Below are 18,027 nucleotides of genomic sequence, written 5' to 3'. Positions count from 1 at the left end.
AATAAAACTTTCACTTCAACTATCCGTTGGTTAATGGGAATAGCAGCAAAAGACAACAAAATTTATATGTACATAAAGGTAAGACATTTTTCTTCAAAATAAAACAAACTTGTAATAGTCAATATTCAATTGTTTTCGAGTGACAGTTGTTTATATGAGGCTATGCTAAAATTTACCAAAATATGGTGGCCATCTTGGAATTGTCTGGTATTCCAAGACCAGCCACAGTCTGGTGCCTGTGGTAGTCAGAGGGTTAATCAAATATTCTACAATCTGTGAAAGTGTTGTAGATGGCAAATACTTAAGATTTTGGGTCCAGCCATTAACTGAATTTTGAATGTCACAAATATGTTGATGAAGCACACCAGTAGATTGATTGAATTTATAAACTGACGACAGCTGTGCCAAATGATGGGACCTTTTGCCAATAACTTCTAAATGATTTCTCCTGAGTAAGTCTTTTAACTCCAAATCATTGAGTTTACACAAATCTTCATATTTAATTATTTCATGGGGTTTTAGATGTAAGACAGAAGATAGCTGGTCAATTTTCTGTAAATGTTTATTCTTTGGAACCAATGAATGTGATCTAATAATCTTATCAAGTTGCTGATTAGTTAACTTCAACAGGTCAGAATAAGAAGAATAAGTCTGTGAAGTAAAAAATAAAGAGAAATGAATTGTATTGAAAAAAAAAAAAAAATCACTATTTTGTAGTGTCTGTTCTGGGGGGGGGGGGGGGGTATTAAACTTAATAGTCCATATGGGCCTATTTTTAGTTTTGTTTTTTTTTTATATAAAAATCTTAATAAGATTTAACAAATTACAGCCAAAGCAGTTTTGAAAAAGTGTATCAGAAAATAAATGAATAGAAACATAATTAAATATTATAGAATCTGTTCAGGTTTAGGCCTATTTATTTCCCAAAATTTGGGCCGATTTTCACAAAATTCGAACTCAGTTGTCCTTAGGGTGTAACGGTGATATATTAATACATTTTTTTAAATCGGATAAAAATTATGACCTCTATAGGGTCCACAAGCTAAAAACGGGATTTTTCGTACGATCAGAGGCCATAATTCAGGAAGTTACGATCCGAGATCTGTGGGTTATAAACATACATTTAAAGTTTAAACCAAATCGGATAAAAATTGTGACCTCTATAGTGTTCACAAGCTAAAAACGCGATTTTTCGTACAATCAAGGGCCATAATCCATGAAGTTACAGTCCGATACATGCCAATATCGAAAGGAAGTGAGATCTTGGGGTGATAAACCTATATTTCAAGTTTCATTGAAATCGGATAAAAATTGTGACCTGTAGAGTGTTCACAAACAATTGTGGACGGATGGACAGGAGCGACGACAATGTATAAAAACTTTGAAATCAGGTCAAATAGAGTGGAGAGAGAGAGAGAGAAATGGGGTTTAACGTCCACCCAACACAAACTAGGTCATTTTGGGACTAACATGGTTTTAATTTTATTTTAATAATTTGCTTGCGCGTAGGGGTCTTTAGCAGTGGGAGGAAACCGGAGAACCCAGAGAAACCCCACGAGATTGGATAGGCGACCCTACTCCTTGTCACGTACACTTGGGGATTCAAAACCACCCCAGTCAGGGCTCACACTAAATTTGATTTTAGAGATAATGTTTTGCAGTACTGGCGATTCTTTTTGAGATCTGGCGGGAAAAAATCTTAAAAAATTCTAATCGTATTTATCCTGAATTAATGATTAGTTGAATGATAATTGCCAATGAAATATATTAAAACCTTATCTCAAGTCATTATTTACTCCTAATGATTTATTCAAGAGGCCATTATTTGATGTTTCGTTTTGTCTTTAAAAAAATGGTAATACATTTAATCACAATGGCCAACAGTTCCTTGCGAAGAGAATTAAATATTTTGATAGCTGAATTTGTTTACAGTGGCTTCATATATGGCATGTAAAAAATACAAGCATGCCGATCAGATATTATTTCAAATTATATTATCACCACTGGTCGAAAACGCAAGAACGAGTTGAATAGTGACGATTCTTGAGCGAGAAAACAGTTCGACATTTTTATCATATTACCGTCGACAAATAAATGCTCTAAAAGTTATAAATCTTTTACCATCTCAACAGCAAACCATTAAACCCCTTCTTTTTGGCATAGAAGATCAGGCTACATCAAATAACATCTTTAAATTAGTTCATGAATACTTCGATGTCACCAGACGATTCAAGATCTGATTTAATTCAAGTTTTAAAATAGCACTTTCTCTTTTTTTCACTTGTTATATATAAATAGTGTGTATATAACTTATCTAATTTATATGTTTTTCACCATTATTTAATAGTATGTACATAGCAGATCTGTTTATTATATGTTTTATATACTTTGTACGAGGAGAGGGGTGATATAGGCTATGCCTGTTCCCTGATCCCTTTTCATAAATTTGAAATAAAATATTGTTTACAAAAAAAAAAAAAGATATGAGATATCAAATAATCACCGCTTGGATTAATTATTCGGAGTAAATAATGAGTGGTCGACGGCTTTATCATTGACCTGTGACAGCTGATTAGTATTACTCAATGACACACACCCGCTTGTCAATTAATTTACATAATCAGCCTAATGGTTTTGATTAACACTCAACGGCAATCTATATACGATCAGAATTAATTTTGTTCTGCCACTTATCAGAGAGAATCAGATGTAGGTACCCACCCGCTCAAGCCAGCCACGTAACCATAATGCTTTATACATGGTGTCTGGACCAATCAGCAAACGAGTTGTGTAAACAGCATAGCAACAAGCGGAGTTTGTTTATATTTTTTTAGGTGTTTTAAAACTCGATTGTTCAAAATCAATTCATCAACAATATTTTGATCATATTTGTAAACTAGAGATTCTCCGCTTTACAACGATGCCAATTATTATGCAAGAGGAATGATCAGTCGTCCCGCTGCGAGCGATGAAAAATAACAGATAGGACAGATTTAAGAATACGGTACTCTTACAAAACGATCAAAAAAAGGTGCTCTAAAAACTTTTATTGCTATTTTAATCTTTTTGTGTCGATAGATATTATATTTATAGACTCCTTTCTTTGAAAATCTCAATTTCCATCAAAATCAATATTTTCACTTATTTTGTCTTTAGTCCAAAATTAGATTTTGCGCATTGCGACTCATTTTGATATATGCAGTCAAATATATCAATTTTAAAATTATCAAGGTAATCAACAAAGACCGACACGTGTTTTAAGCTCACCAATAATAGATTGCTTGTTGGTTAACACCCACTGATTATTCAATGTTAATTCAACGCAAATTGTGTGAAGGGAACGCTGATTGATGTCGTAATTCGGAATATATTCAGAATACGGTCTACTCAAAACTTTTTGGGTTGAAGTAACAAGGAAATAAATCGGGACATGGAAATGAGGACGGATTTCAAAGAATGCCGTAGTGTTCAAATGACGGAGTGACTTCACTGTACAATCTGATCCAAATGCAGATCTATATAGGGTTAATCCCTCATATCAACCAGAATGCCGGTAACAACTCTTCCAGATCCTAGTAAAGTGTAGTAAAGAAGAGTAAGATAGGTTGCCAGGCAACATACGCCCACAGCAGCTAAATCGTCCGAGCGGTCGACAATGGACGTTGCATATTTATTCCTTTGTAGGTTATTGGGGGCCTTTACAAGACAGTTCCATACAGATCAGATTATAAATTTTGTCGTTTGAGGGTTTACAAGGTTCTACAAACTGAAACAAGGGTCTCAACTCTGGAACTAATCTACACAAATTGTTGAAATTTGACAGGCTTTTTCGTTTTACTAATTTAAATAATGCATATAAAATTTCATACAGATCACATGATCACTTTTGTCATTCAAACGTTCACATGGTTCACAATCGTCATAACTCTACAAATTATTGACTGAAATTGCTGAAATTCAATAGACCTCTAGTTTCACAAATTTAAATGATGCATAAGTAATAAATGGAAATTGCTGAAATTCAATAGGATTCTTCTCTTGACTAATTTCATACAGATCGGCAGAGCATTAGAGCGTTCCCATGGTGCAACAAAGTGAAACAAGGGTCATAACTGTACAAAAAATTGACGGAAATTGCTGAAATTCAATAGGATTCTTCTCTTGACTAATTTAAATGGCACATATAAATTTCATACAGATCGGCAGTTAACTTTAGAAGTTAGAGCGTTCACAAAGTGCAACAAAGTGAAACAACGGCCATAACTCTAGAAGTAATAAACGGAAATTGCTGAAATTCAATAGGATTCTTCTCTTGACTAATTTAAATGACACATGTAAATTTCATACAAATCAGCAGAGCGTTAAGAACCTTCCCATGGTGCAACAAAGTGAAACAAGGGCCATGACTCTAGAAGTAATTGACGGAAATTGCTAAAATTCAATAGACTTCTTCGTTTCACTAATTTAAATCATGCATATAAATTTCACAAAGATCGGGTGATAACTTTTGGCGTTCAACAATTAAAGTGAAACAAGGGCCATAACTCTAGATGTAATAAACTGAAACTGCTGAAATTCAATAAGCTTCTTCATTTCTTTAATTTAAATATTGCATATAAATTTCACAAAGATCGGATGTTAACTTTTGGCATTAGAGCATTCACAAGGTTCAATAAAGTGAAACAAGGGCCATAACTCTAGACTTAATTAATGGAAATTGCTGAAATTCAATAGGCTTCTTAGTTTCACTAATTTAAATCATGCATATGCATGCATATTTCAATGTGGGCATATAAAAAGTCTGCACTAACTCAATTTAGGGCCAGATGAAAACTGTGATAATTGTCAAGTAAATGCTATTTTTATACTAATAATTGTGAAGTTGACATAAAATTAAATATTGGCGAAAACACCCGATGCCTTCATTCTATGCAAAGAATATGCTGTTGATTAAATATTGATTTAAAGCAAAATGCAGAAAACAACCCGTATAATCCATGAAGTTATGGTCTGATACATGCCAATATCGAAAGAAACCGAGATCTTAGGGAGATAAAGCTATATTTCAAGTTTCGTTGAAATCGGACAAAAATTGTGACCTGTAGAGTGTCCACAAACAAATTGTGGACGGACGTCCGAACGGACGGACGGAAGGACAAACAGGGGCGACGACAATATACGTCCACATGAAAATGTGGGCATATAAAAATCTTTGTAATAAAAAGAGTTATGTATTCTATCACATTTACAGAAATTGTTGAAATTTGACCGGCTTGTTCATTTTACTAATTCAAATAATGCATATAAATTTCATACAGATCGGATGATAACTTTTGTCATTCGAACGTTCACAAAGTAAAACAAGTGCCATAAGTCTAGAAGTAATTGACGGAAATTGCTGAAATTCAATAGACCTCCGTTTTACCAATTTAAATAATGCATATAAATTTCAATTCATCAATCGAGCATTAACAAGGTTGAACAAAGTGAAACAAGGGCCATAACTCTAGAAGTAATTATTGTTTCGTTGTGTCACTAATCTAAATGATGCATATAAATTTCATACAGATCGGATGATAATTTTTGTCGTTAGCACATTCACAAGGTTAAAAAAAGTGAAACAAGGGCCATAACTCTAGATGTTATAAACGAAAATTGCTGAAATTAAATAGGTTTCTTCGTTTTACTAATTTAATACTGCATATAAATTTCACAAAGATCGGATGCCAACTTTTGGCATTAGAGCGTTCAACAAAGTGAAACACGGGCCATAACTCTAGATGTAATAAACGGAAATTGCTGAAATTCAATAGGCTTCTTCTGTTCACTAATTTAAATAATGCATATTATACATTTCATAAAGGTCGGATAATTTTTGGCGTTAAAGCGTTCACAAGGTTCAACAAAGTGAAACAAGGGCACTAACTCTAGATGTAATAAACAAAAATCGCTGAAATTCAATAGGATTCTTCTTGTTACTAATCTAAATGACACATAAATTGATGAGCAGTTCCTCATGGCTTTGTATTAAACGATCTCTATAGGCCATAATTTCTACAGATATACAACTAATGTTTATGTGTGTATGGGGGGCTTTCATTCCCTTTAATAGACTTCAAGTACAATTACTACGAATAGTTTTATATTAATGTTATGTAGCATATTGTGTACCTGCTTCAAATTTACGCCAGTAAGATTCCTCCAAAATTATTTGTCTTCATTTATATGGCATAAAATGAAAGCAAAATATCTGTGATAAGAAAAGTTTGTGACATCAAACATTGTCTTCGCTATAAAACGGTATGTTAAAATTACATAGTAGCATCGACAGTTCGACAACCGTATGCAATGCATGCATTGTCGCCATGTTGTTGTTATTTGTCTACGTGACCTATTTTCCGGCCAAAATGAACCAAGTGCCATTTTAGTCGCAAAGTAGTTTGTTAGACGAATAAAACTTAAACTAGTGTGTATAGCTATAACAGTGGATACATTTTTCGCTTAATTATAGCCAATGGAATATTTTCTTGTTCAGTGAATGGAAAATTATTAAAATATTGTGTGATGGCAAATAGAATGCCAGATGGGTACACGCGGTAAATTCTAATGAAGGGAAATGGTTACAGATAAAAATTATTGTTTTGTGAATAATTATTGAGCTTGTATATTTACGGGATTATCAAATTTAACGTTTGTACTAATTTTTTGGTTAGATCGTGACCTGAATGACTGTTAGCTTACAGTTAGTTTATTTTGACTAATCTTTGACTACTTTTAATCTCATCGAGCAAGCAACATCAAGGGGATTAAAATGTCCGTACTCAGTGGAACAGTAAATCACATTTGTTAAACATTTTTTCACGCTTAGTTTGGGACAAGAAACTTTGTTCGCAGATTCCCTTAAATTTGATAACTTTCTGCTAATCAATTTAATATTTGATTCGCACTTACGTCGTTTTTGTTCAGAAAACTGCGATGCAATACCGCTTATCATATTCCCTGTTAGAGCATTCAGAAGGTGCAACAGAGTGTAACACGGGCCATAACTCTAGAAGTAATTAACGGAATTGATTGAAATTAAATAGACTTCTTCATCTCACTAATGTAAACAACAGACGGACGGATGGGGGCGACGGCAATGTACGTCCACATTTCCATGTGGGTGTATAAAAATGTTTCTAACATCTTCCTGTGCCAAGAAATAACCAATTTTGCCCAGATCACTTTTAAAGGATTCATTCTGTTCAAATTTTATTCAATTTTCTGTCATGCTAAGGACAAGCGAAGTGGTAATATGTGTAATCCAATTTAAAAATTTTGTTGATAAAGGAAGTGATGTCATCGTGTTGAGTCTTCGTTGTATAAATGGAACTGATATTGCTGGATTGATTGGCTAATTCTGCGTCCATTTTATATCATGCATGCAATGCTCATGTGGAAATCTGTTTAATTGGTACCAGAAGTGGCGTCAGTTCAAGGGTAACGCGGCATTGGTGAAACCCGTCATCACTGCATCTCAATTCTAGTTATAGTATTGTGATTACTTACCACAGCTATTTTCATAAATTTGGCAATCTTGGGTCCAGCCTTTGCTCTGAATTTACTCCTGTAGTGTTTACGCACTCTCCAACCCTTGAAGTACTTCTGGATAATGCTAGCTGCTTCAGATATTTTTTTCTCAAGACGTACTTGTCTACATAACTTGCGCGCCTATGAAATAGATATAAGAATTAACTTCAAGAAAGGGTAATAACTATTTCAGTAGCGTCAAAATCAGATAAACTTTCTCTTGTTAGAAGCTAAACTACGGTAAAATAAAAAGTTATTGACCGATTGGGCTGAAAACTGGTGTTAGGTCATAACTAGCCCCCCATTAGCACCCCCTGAAAATTTCAAGTCTCTACGATCACGGCAACTGAAATAGTACCCAAGAAAGTAAGGAAATCGTGAATAGAGAACAAACATATCTAAAGCAAACTCAGGTGTCCAACCAAACATTTAAAAGAATAAAGTTAGGTCACCAAGTAATGAAACACGCCCACAGCAGCTACCTCACCCGAGCAGTCCACAAAGGTTATCAAACACCATATAACTCTGACAGAAATCGTTGTTTAAGTACATATACTTTCTACGGCTCATGAACATAAACACTGCGGCTCATGAACATAAACACTGCGTATAAATTTCATGTCAATTGGCTGATAACTACTTCAGCCTGTAAACCAAATGTGGACGGAAGACTGACATGGGTGAATAAATTTCAATGTGTCGAGTCAAAAATATAAACACTTCAATGTGGACGTATTACATAGCAAAGTTTTCTAGGCAATCATTGAAAAGCATTGGTTAATAAAAGACAGGATGAATATTCTTGTCATTTCTTACAAATCTGTAAGAATTCATAGTTCTAATACTATTACTACATATAAATAAAATAAAACCAAGTACGAACAATCCAAACCATCAGACAGAATTCGAAGTCCTAAAAAACGTTATAGGCAAAATAGTGTATTCAAGCAAAATAGTGTAATCAGCAAATGGACTGCTCCTCGTGTACAAAATACACGACAAACAGTGGTAACAGGTGTCCGGAAGAGTAAGCATGCATTTTCTATTTCTAAATCAAATAAAAGAAAAAGGTGGAATATATGGTTAATCTAAATATTTATATCTTACAATAATAAAGACTAGTTAATTAACATAATCTAAAGCTAATATTTCATAAAAGGTGGAATGTATGGTTTATCTAAATATTTATATCTTACAATAATAAAGACTAGCTAATAATCTAAAGCTAATATTTTATAACAGATACATTATCAGGCAAACAAAACAGATGTCCTAGAAGTCCACAAGGCAAAATCTTATTGCTGAAATTCAATAGGATTCTTTGTTTCACTAATTTAAATAATACCATATAAATTTCATTCAAATCAGATGATAATTTTTGTTGCAAAAGCATTCACAGGGTTCTACAAAGTGAAAAGATGGGTTGCCAGGCAACGAAAAATACGCCCACAGCAGCTAAATCGTCCGAGCGGTCGACAAGGGTTGTCGCATATTTATGCCTTTGTAGGTAATTGGGGGCCTTTACAAGACAGTTCCATACAGATCAGATTATAATTTTTGCCGTTTGAGGGTTCACAAGGTTCTACAAACTGAAACAAGGGTCTCAACTCTGGAAGTAATCTACAGAAATTTTTGAAATTTCACAGGCTTTTTCATTTTACTTATTTAAATAATGCATATAAATTTCATACAGATTAGATGATCACTTTTGTCACAAGGTTCACAACCGCCATAACTCTACAAATTATCGCCGGAAATTGCTGAAATTCAAAAGATGCATATAAATTTAAATGACGCATATAAATTTCATAAATATTGGATGATATCTTTCATCAATCGAGCATTACAAGAAGTGATAAACGGAAATTGCTGAAATTCAAGAGGATTCTTCTCTTTACTAATTTAAATGACGCATGCAAATTTCATACAGATCGGCAGATAACTTTTGATGTTAGAGCGTTCACAAGGTTCAATAAAGTGAAAGATAGGTTGCCAGGCAACGAAACATACGCCCACAGCGGCTAAATCGTTCAAGCGGTTGACAAGGGTTGTCGCATATTTATTCCTTTGTAGGTAATTGGGGGCCTTTACAAGACAGTTCCATACAGATCAGATTATAATTTTTGCCGTTTAAGGGTTCACAAGGTTCTACAAATTGAAACAAGGGTCTCAACTCTGGAAGTAATCTACAGAAATTGTTGAAATGTGACAGGCTTTTTCGTTTCACAAATTTAAATGATGCATATAAATTTCATACATATCGAGTGATAACTTTCATCAATTGAGCATTAACAAGGTTGAACAAAGTGAAACAAGGGCAACAACTCTTGAAGTAATAAACGGAAATTACTGAAATTCAATAGGATTCTTCTCCTTACTAATTTAAATGACGCATGTAAATTTCATAGAGATCGGCAGATAACTTTTGATGTTAGAGCATTCACAAAGTTCAATAAAGTGAAACAAGGACCATAACTCTAGATGTAATAAACAGAAATTGCTGAAATTCAATAGGTTTCTTTGTTTTACTAATTTAATACTGCATATAAATTTCACAAAGATCGGATGCCAACTTTTGGCATTAGAGCGTTCAACAAAGTGAAACAAGGGCCATAACTCTAGATGTGATAAACTGAAATTGCTGAAATTCAATAAGCTTCTTCGTTTCCCTAATTTAAATATTGCATATAAATTTCACAAAGATCGGATGCCAACTTTTGGCATTAGAGCGTTCAACAATTAAAGTGAAACAAGGGCCATAACTCTAGATGTAATAAACTGAAACTGCTGAAATTCAATAAGCTTCTTCGTTTCCCTAATTTAAATATTGCATATAAATTTCACAAAGATCAGATGTTAACTTTTGGCATTAGAGCGTTCACAAGGTTCAAGAAAGTGAAACAAGGGCCATAAATCTAGACGTTATTGACGGAAATTATTGAAATTAAATAGGCTTCTTCATCTCACTAATGTAAACAACATATATCAACTGGATGATAACCTTTGGCGTTAAATCGTTCACAAGTAATTGTAGACGATGGAGGGATGGACGGATCGACGGACAGCAATGTACGTCCACATTTCTATGTGGGCGTATAAAAAGGGCAATAACTCTAGAAGTAATAAATTTAAAATGTTGAAATTCAACAGGCCTCTTCATTGCACTAATTTGAATAAAACAAATAAATTTGATACAGATCGGATGATCACTTTGTTCATTAAAGCATTCAGAAGGTTCTAATTTCAATAATGCAAATAAATTTAGTACAGATCAGATGATCACTTTTTTCATTCACAAGTGAAACAAGGGCCATACATATGAATTTATGGAAACCTATTGCGGCCATTTCGTAATCTTGACTTCTCGCCTCGAGAAGTCGAGGGCGAGAGTGCGAAGAAACAGGGCGAGAATACAAGATTATTCAGTTTTTAAAAGAAAGGAAAATTAGAAGATATTTAACAATATTTAGCAAATAATTGGTAGTCTGATGCCAATGTCTTATCTCCCTTAGACCATTAGAAAAAGATATAACGATTTTTCAACTTTTTTCAAAGATTGTGGCCTTCTTTGGACCATTTATACTATATTGAGGCTTTTAAATTTGGATTCATACCCTAGACCACCGTTAGGAAAAAAGAAAAGTTTTCGGGAAAGCATCTGAATAGCCCCCAAAAATGAAAATACTAGATTTTCAGCGTCCCATTGTATATTGCCTAACCAGCGAATTTTTACCATTTAGATGTCATACGATCGTCCATTGTTCGGGCTATCCAATGACACTTTAGTTGTTTTGAAATCTTACGTAGTAATCACTTTTTTCGCAAGATCAACATTTTTTTACTTTTTTGGTTTTTTCTCTCAAAATATCGGATATTTTTTCGACTACTTCCGGTTTTTGGATCATTGTCAGGATAATTTTAACAAGTTGTTTGGTTGTTTAACAAGTTGTTTTCCAAAGAAAGAAAAATGGTAGAGTATTTTCAGTAATTTAAGGATTTTTCAACTTTTTTCCAAGATTGAGGCTCTTGTTGGACACCTTATATTATTTCAATGCTTTTATTTTTGGACTCACGCCATAATCCACCGATAGTACTCTGAGTAAAAAAAGTTTAAGAAAAATTGTAGTGTTCGTTTTCGAGAAAAAGGCGTCTCAAAATGCTCCAAAACGGAAAATACGAGATTTTCGGCGTACCATATTTTATTTTCTAGCCATCTAAATCGTATCATTCAGATGTCATATGATAGTCCATTAATGGGGCTATCCAGCAAAACTGTAGTTCTTTTGGTCCCCTAACATCTGATGGAGAAATCAAGTTTTTCGCAAGAGTGCTATTTTTTTTAACCCTTTTTCTTCATTTTTTGAATACTTCCGGTATGGAGATTATTGTTGGGATAGTTTAAATAACCGGACTGGCTTATCAAATAGCCACAGGGCTATGTAATGATATATTACATTGTCTGGTCAGAAAAAATGCCCCTGAAAAATCCTATGTTCAATAGGGGCAAAAATGCAAAAATGTCAATATATCGAATATTAAATTTAAATATTTCAATAAATATTATACATCGTTAGAATTGTAATTAGGTCAGCTATCTGAATGTGTAACTTTTTTGTAAAAATTTGTTTAAATAATAAAGAAATAGAGCATTTTCCAAAATTTCACGATTTTTCAACTTTTTTCGATTTTGAGTACGTTAATTTACCTATTCCAGACATTTCAATGTCTTATTGGATGGATTCATGCACAAGACTACCGGAGGGACTCTCGATAGGGAAAGTTTAAGAAAAATCCTTGGAGCAGTTTTCGAGATACAGGCGTCCAAAAACGCTCCAAATCAGAAAATACTTGATTTTCAGCATGCCATATTTTGCTGCCTGTTCATAGTATCCGTATAAATCGGGCATCATACAACAGTCCATTCCCCGAGCCATCCAACGATACATTAATTTGTTATATCCGTTGATATCGGACGGAGAAATCACGTTTTTCTGAAAAGCACTCATTTTTTACGTTTTTTTCAAAATTCCCGACATTATTTCGACTACTTCCGGTTTACGGATCGTTGTTGAAATTGCTTTACAAAACAGAATGACCATATGGCTTTATGTTTCAGGGCTTTCAGAAATATCAATTAATCCTTTCAGTCGTAAAAAGAAAAGATAGGTTGCCAGGCAACAAAACATACGCCCACAGCAGCTATATCATCTGGGCAGTCAACAAGAGTTGTCGCATATTTTTACTTTTTTCGGTAATGAAACATTTATAATACATTAAAATCTGATTAAGAGTAACAACTCATTAAGTAATTATCAGAAAACCATTAGAATTTGTTTGGTTTTTATAAAGTTCTGCCCCATGCTAATATTTAGTATACAAAACTTTTAACATCATGGATTTAGCTGTTCAAGTCATAAAGATTCATAGAAAATCAATATACCTGTTCGTCTCAAGACCTTAAACTCTGTATATCAATCTGAAGTCAATCGGATGATAACTTTAGCCTCTAGAGCATCACAAGATTTTTCAAAGTGATCAAGGGCCATAACTCTGGCAGTAATTATCAGAAATTGCTGAAAATCAATAGGTTTCTTTGTCTCATGACCTTAAACACTGTGTATAAATTTAAAGTCAATCGTATATTAACTTAAGCCTCTTGAGCGTCCACAAGATTTTTCAAAGTGATCATGGGCCATAACTCTGGCAGTATTTATTGGAATTCGCTGAAAATCAATAGGCTTCTTCGTCTCATGACCTTAAACACTGTGTATAAATTTAAAGTCAATCATATATTAACTTTGACCTCTAGAGCGTCCACAAGATTTTTTGAAGTGATCAAGGGCCATAACTTAGGCAGTAATTATCCAATATCGTTGAAAACCAATAGGCAGGCTTCTTCGTCTCATGACCTCAAACACTGTGTATAAATTTAAGGTCAATTGGATATTAACTTTGGCCTCTAGAGCGTCCACAAGATTTTTCAAAGTGATCAAGGGCTATAACTCTGGCAGTAATTATCGGAAATCGTTGAAAATCATTAGGCTTCTTCGTCTCAAGACCTTAAACACTGTGTATAAATTTTAAGTCAATCAGATATTAACTTTAGCCTTTAGAGCGTCCACAAGCAATTGTGGATGCCGGACGGACGGACGACAATATACGACCACATTTCAATGTGGGCGTATAAAAAATCAAAGAAAGCCGCCCAGTCGTATTTAAACCCCTTCGTCCTTCTCTGTACACAAACTCAGCGCTTGAAATTTACCACGGCAAACGGCAAAGCCATGGTAAAAGCTGACGCAAACCATGTCTGCCATGGCCTAATTTATTTTTGTGTGCCGTAGTAGACCCTATCATCCAAAATTAGTTTAAAGAAAAAAGAAAGAAGTATTGGTATTTTGTTTATTTATAGGATTATTTAGAAGTTGTGTAGGTCTATTTATTTTACAATTCTACGGTCTTTAAATTTGTATATTTGCTGTAAATAGATCACCCAGACCTATTTATGGTACTCAAATGTTAAAGGTTTTGATGTCATAAATGGTGTCGTAATTCGTGAGACATAAGTCAAATAAAACAACATGTCTTAACTATCAATATCTTATCTGTTGTCATAATTTGTTGTACTCAAATAAAACACAAACACCGTTTTAAGAATTGTTTTAATTTTTAATCTCAAAGTAATGAAGTAATAATTGAAAAAAAAAAAAAAAAAAATGAGAAACAGAGTGGGATGGGGCAATTTTATGCTGGGTCAGTTGGTGTCAAAAAGTTTTTAGATCCTTGGCAGAGTCTCTGTATCATTGATGAAAATTAAGTGAATTTGGTAAAAATTTGAATCTATAAATGGAAATTGGATTTGCACTGAAGTAAATACAAAAGGCAGCAGATGCTCTGAAAATACACCAAGAAGGGTTGAATTTACATAAAAGACCACGCCCCCCTTCCAAAAAAGTTTGACTCGCTCCGCTCGGTAGCCATTTTTTTCACCATTCAACAAATCCTGGCTACATCCCTGTTAAGGTATCCAAAAATGTAGGTCAAATTTTAATATTTTGAAAATCAACAAAAATTGTCTCGTAAACGACAAGCTTGCAATTTTCGAACGATATAACGCAACAACAAAGTTTTGAAATTTCGAAATATTCAACTGCTATCATCCCGGAAAAGACTCAGGGTTTCCGGTAATGTCATTTGTTTGAAGATAGGGAAATAATTGACAAAAGTACGGCCAGTTTCTGATTTTTTGGCACTGTACCAAATTCGACCATTTCCGGTCTGCGCAGAAGTTTCAAAAGTAGTTGATCAAGTAACAACCATATGGTTTCCCAATAGAAAATCAAGTAACAACCATATGGTTTCCCAATAGAAAATTAGGTCCCAGATAGGTATCTGTTACAGGCACTGAGAAATAGGCTCCCAGTACCAATGGAACTGATAAACAGGTTTCCACATAAACATTGCAGACGTGTTATAAAATGGACGCAGAATCAATCAAACCCAGCAATATCAATTCCATTCATACATTTGTTACAATGTGTTACATATGTCAAAAAAGTGATCCCAACAAAATTTATTAGTAACTTACCGCTAAGTAAGCTGACATTCTAATGGGAAATTAAAATGCGAAAAAAAGTGATCCTGACAAAATTGGTTATTTCTCGACAAGGGAAGATGCTACAAGCAATTTTTCGACATCTATATGATCGTATTGATTCAATCGTCTATTTCACTGCAACCGTACAAGTTAAATATTACTTCTGACTTGTCAATCGACGGAAAAAATCAACACTTGTCAATCAATGTCGAACTTGAGTTCCGAATTGTCAATTGATGGAAAAAATCAACACTTGTCAATTAATGTCGAACTCGAGCCTGTTGTCATGTAGATGATATTGACACCAGCGTGTCATAGGCTATAATATATATCTGTAAACAATACAAAATACAAGCAGATTATCAACGGACGGCTGTCTATAGAATGTGATTAATCAACTTGAATTAATTGTGTGGTAATCCAAGTCATTTTAACCCCCATTTCCGCTGATCTTATGTATTTATTATCATTTGGGACAATACTGACAAAAGCGCCACACGCGTACGATATCCCAGTGATGACATCATGGAAAGCTATTTTTATAAAAGGAAGTAAATCAAATCTGGAGCTTATTACCTCCCTTGATAAAAATGACTCTCAAATGATTTGAAAAGCCTAACGTAAAGCTTTTCAAATATGACTTGGATTTAAAAATATTTTCGAACCCTCTGGACAAGTAAAATAGGATTTAATGGATAACTTACACAACAGGTAGGACACTAACACATCTAGTACTAATTAGAATAAGGCTATTTTTTATTTTTTGAAGCTGTCAAACCAGCAAGAGTGACATTGTCTCTTTAAGATCGCAGAACAAGTCATTATTAGTTATTCCTGCTGTCAAATTCAACAGACAAAACAATCTTTTCACTTTGCAGCACCTTTGCCCTGGAATTCTCTACCCTTAGACATCAAAGAATCAAAAACTCTAGACATCTTCAAGTCACGTTTGAAGACACATCTATTTGACGAAAATAAACACTTAAAGAATACACATAAACTTTAAAGTGCATTAGGAACTTTATTGAAGTATTGTTTGCGCTATACAAATTCTGTGTTGATTGATTGATTGATAATATGGAAATCCTATAAATGATAGAGAATTCTGATGTTAAAACAAATATTAACATGCATTAAGATATAATGTAATTATCAAACATTTCACAAACAAAAATTAAAACAAGCCAACAGTAAGGATGATGCCCTCTGCATCATTCCAAAATAAATATATAACACATATTAATTAAACATACATTATGCAAGAGCTAAATCTGTCTATTGCAGGTATTTCTTTAGGCCTGAAATGTTTTCTAAATTATTAATCAGGCATTAAGTAACTTATCCAGGCCATAATCAACTCTCAATGGCATCAGATTTCTCCGATATTAAATAGATTAGAACAGTTCAGTCATATTTTGATTTAAGCTAGAAATGGAGGAGTGAGACTTAGCTTCGAACAACCAGTACGGTGGTTGAAATTATTGCACACGTCTTGTCAAACCTTCAAAAGCTATTATCTTCGCTCGCAAGAGAGTAATTTGAATGAAATTTTCAAATTATTCATTTTACATTATCTATTTTCGAACTATTATAGCAAGAATGGCTAGCTCTTTATCTAAATCTTACATAATGTATCTTTAATTTCAAATTTTATTTTTTGGTAATTATATATATAAAGCATCCTGCAATCAACTGCTTATCTATACTTAGTCTAAGCAGAAACTGATGATAAACAAACTGAGTGAAAGCTTTCATGTTCAAATGCTTATCTCTGCTTAGTCTGAACAGAAAAAGCCAATCATCAACCTCAGTCAAGTCATTTATCTACACCTTTTAAGAACAGTCTAGCTTAAACATACATTATGAAAGAGCTAAATCTGCCTATTGCAGGTCTTTCTTTAGGCCTGAAATGTTTTCTAAATTATTAATCAGACATTAATTAACTTATCCAGGTCATATTCAACTCTTGATGGCATCGGATTTCTCCTATATTAAATAAATTAGAACAGTTCAGCCATATTTTTATTTAAGCTAAAAATGGAGGTGCGAACTTAGTCAAGGCATTCATCTTGTTAACACTTACATCAAATTTGAACATTCAACCTTTTAGGAGAGTTATTGTATTCCAAAGTCTCAACCAAGCAAATTAAATTCACTACTTAGCCTTAGCAGAAAATGCTAGTCATCGAGCCATAGCCAAGGTATTGATGTAATGGAACAATTCACCAATTTGAATCAAAGTTATCGTAATCAAATTGCTTATCGCTACTTATCCTGAGCAGAAAATAAACATTATTGTCAATAATGATTTTTGTGTTACAGTCCTCGTCCAGGTTTGTTACTCTTGATATAGTCCTCGTCTATTTCATATATATTCCTGAGTATGTAAATGAGCTGGGTTTCCGCGTTGTTTTTTCCAACTCTTTTCATCACAACAGAATTAGTAGTGCCACAGACAGGACGTTTGTGTTTTTATCCACGATATTTCCGTTGATAATATATCACAGTGGTGTGTATACGTTGGTTTTCTGGTCTTTGGCTATCCTGAGTGGCAGTTTTTAAATACCTTTGGTGGAATATTTACTAGGTGTTCGTAAGTTGGAATTATGAATTTGCAATAATTATTGTCGTCGCCTCGTATTTTCATCATGGCGCGTGATACATCGACTTCCGCTAAGAGGGCTGGCACTTTGTTTACAGTAAAAAAGCCGGCCCATAGCTTACAGTTAGTGCCGTCTAGCACTCTTAGGATCGTATTGTATGGTTCGTCATATCTTAAAGGCTTAGATACATTCATAAAGAATTACGGCCATTCGAATTTAGATTTAGATTTGAGTTTATGTGATGTGCATTGCTGGGGA

At 33.9% G+C, this 18,027-nt stretch overlaps 1 protein-coding gene across 1 annotated transcript in view; it reads right to left on the bottom strand.

The window, feature by feature from the left end:
• LOC126820653 (unconventional myosin-Ib) overlaps nt 1-18,027 on the bottom strand; it is a 287,803-nt gene that overhangs the window by 124,225 nt on the left and 145,551 nt on the right. The window contains exon 18 of the mRNA XM_050548748.2: nt 7,549-7,710. Coding sequence (XP_050404705.1) covers nt 7,549-7,710 — 162 coding nt within the window. The remainder of the gene's footprint in view (nt 1-7,548; nt 7,711-18,027) is intronic.

Source organism: Patella vulgata, chromosome 5 (assembly GCF_932274485.2).
Source record: "Patella vulgata chromosome 5, xgPatVulg1.2, whole genome shotgun sequence".
Lineage (NCBI taxonomy): Eukaryota > Metazoa > Mollusca > Gastropoda > Patellidae > Patella > Patella vulgata.
Note: the sequence above shows the minus strand (reverse complement) of the source record. Positions and strands in the feature narration are given on the sequence as shown.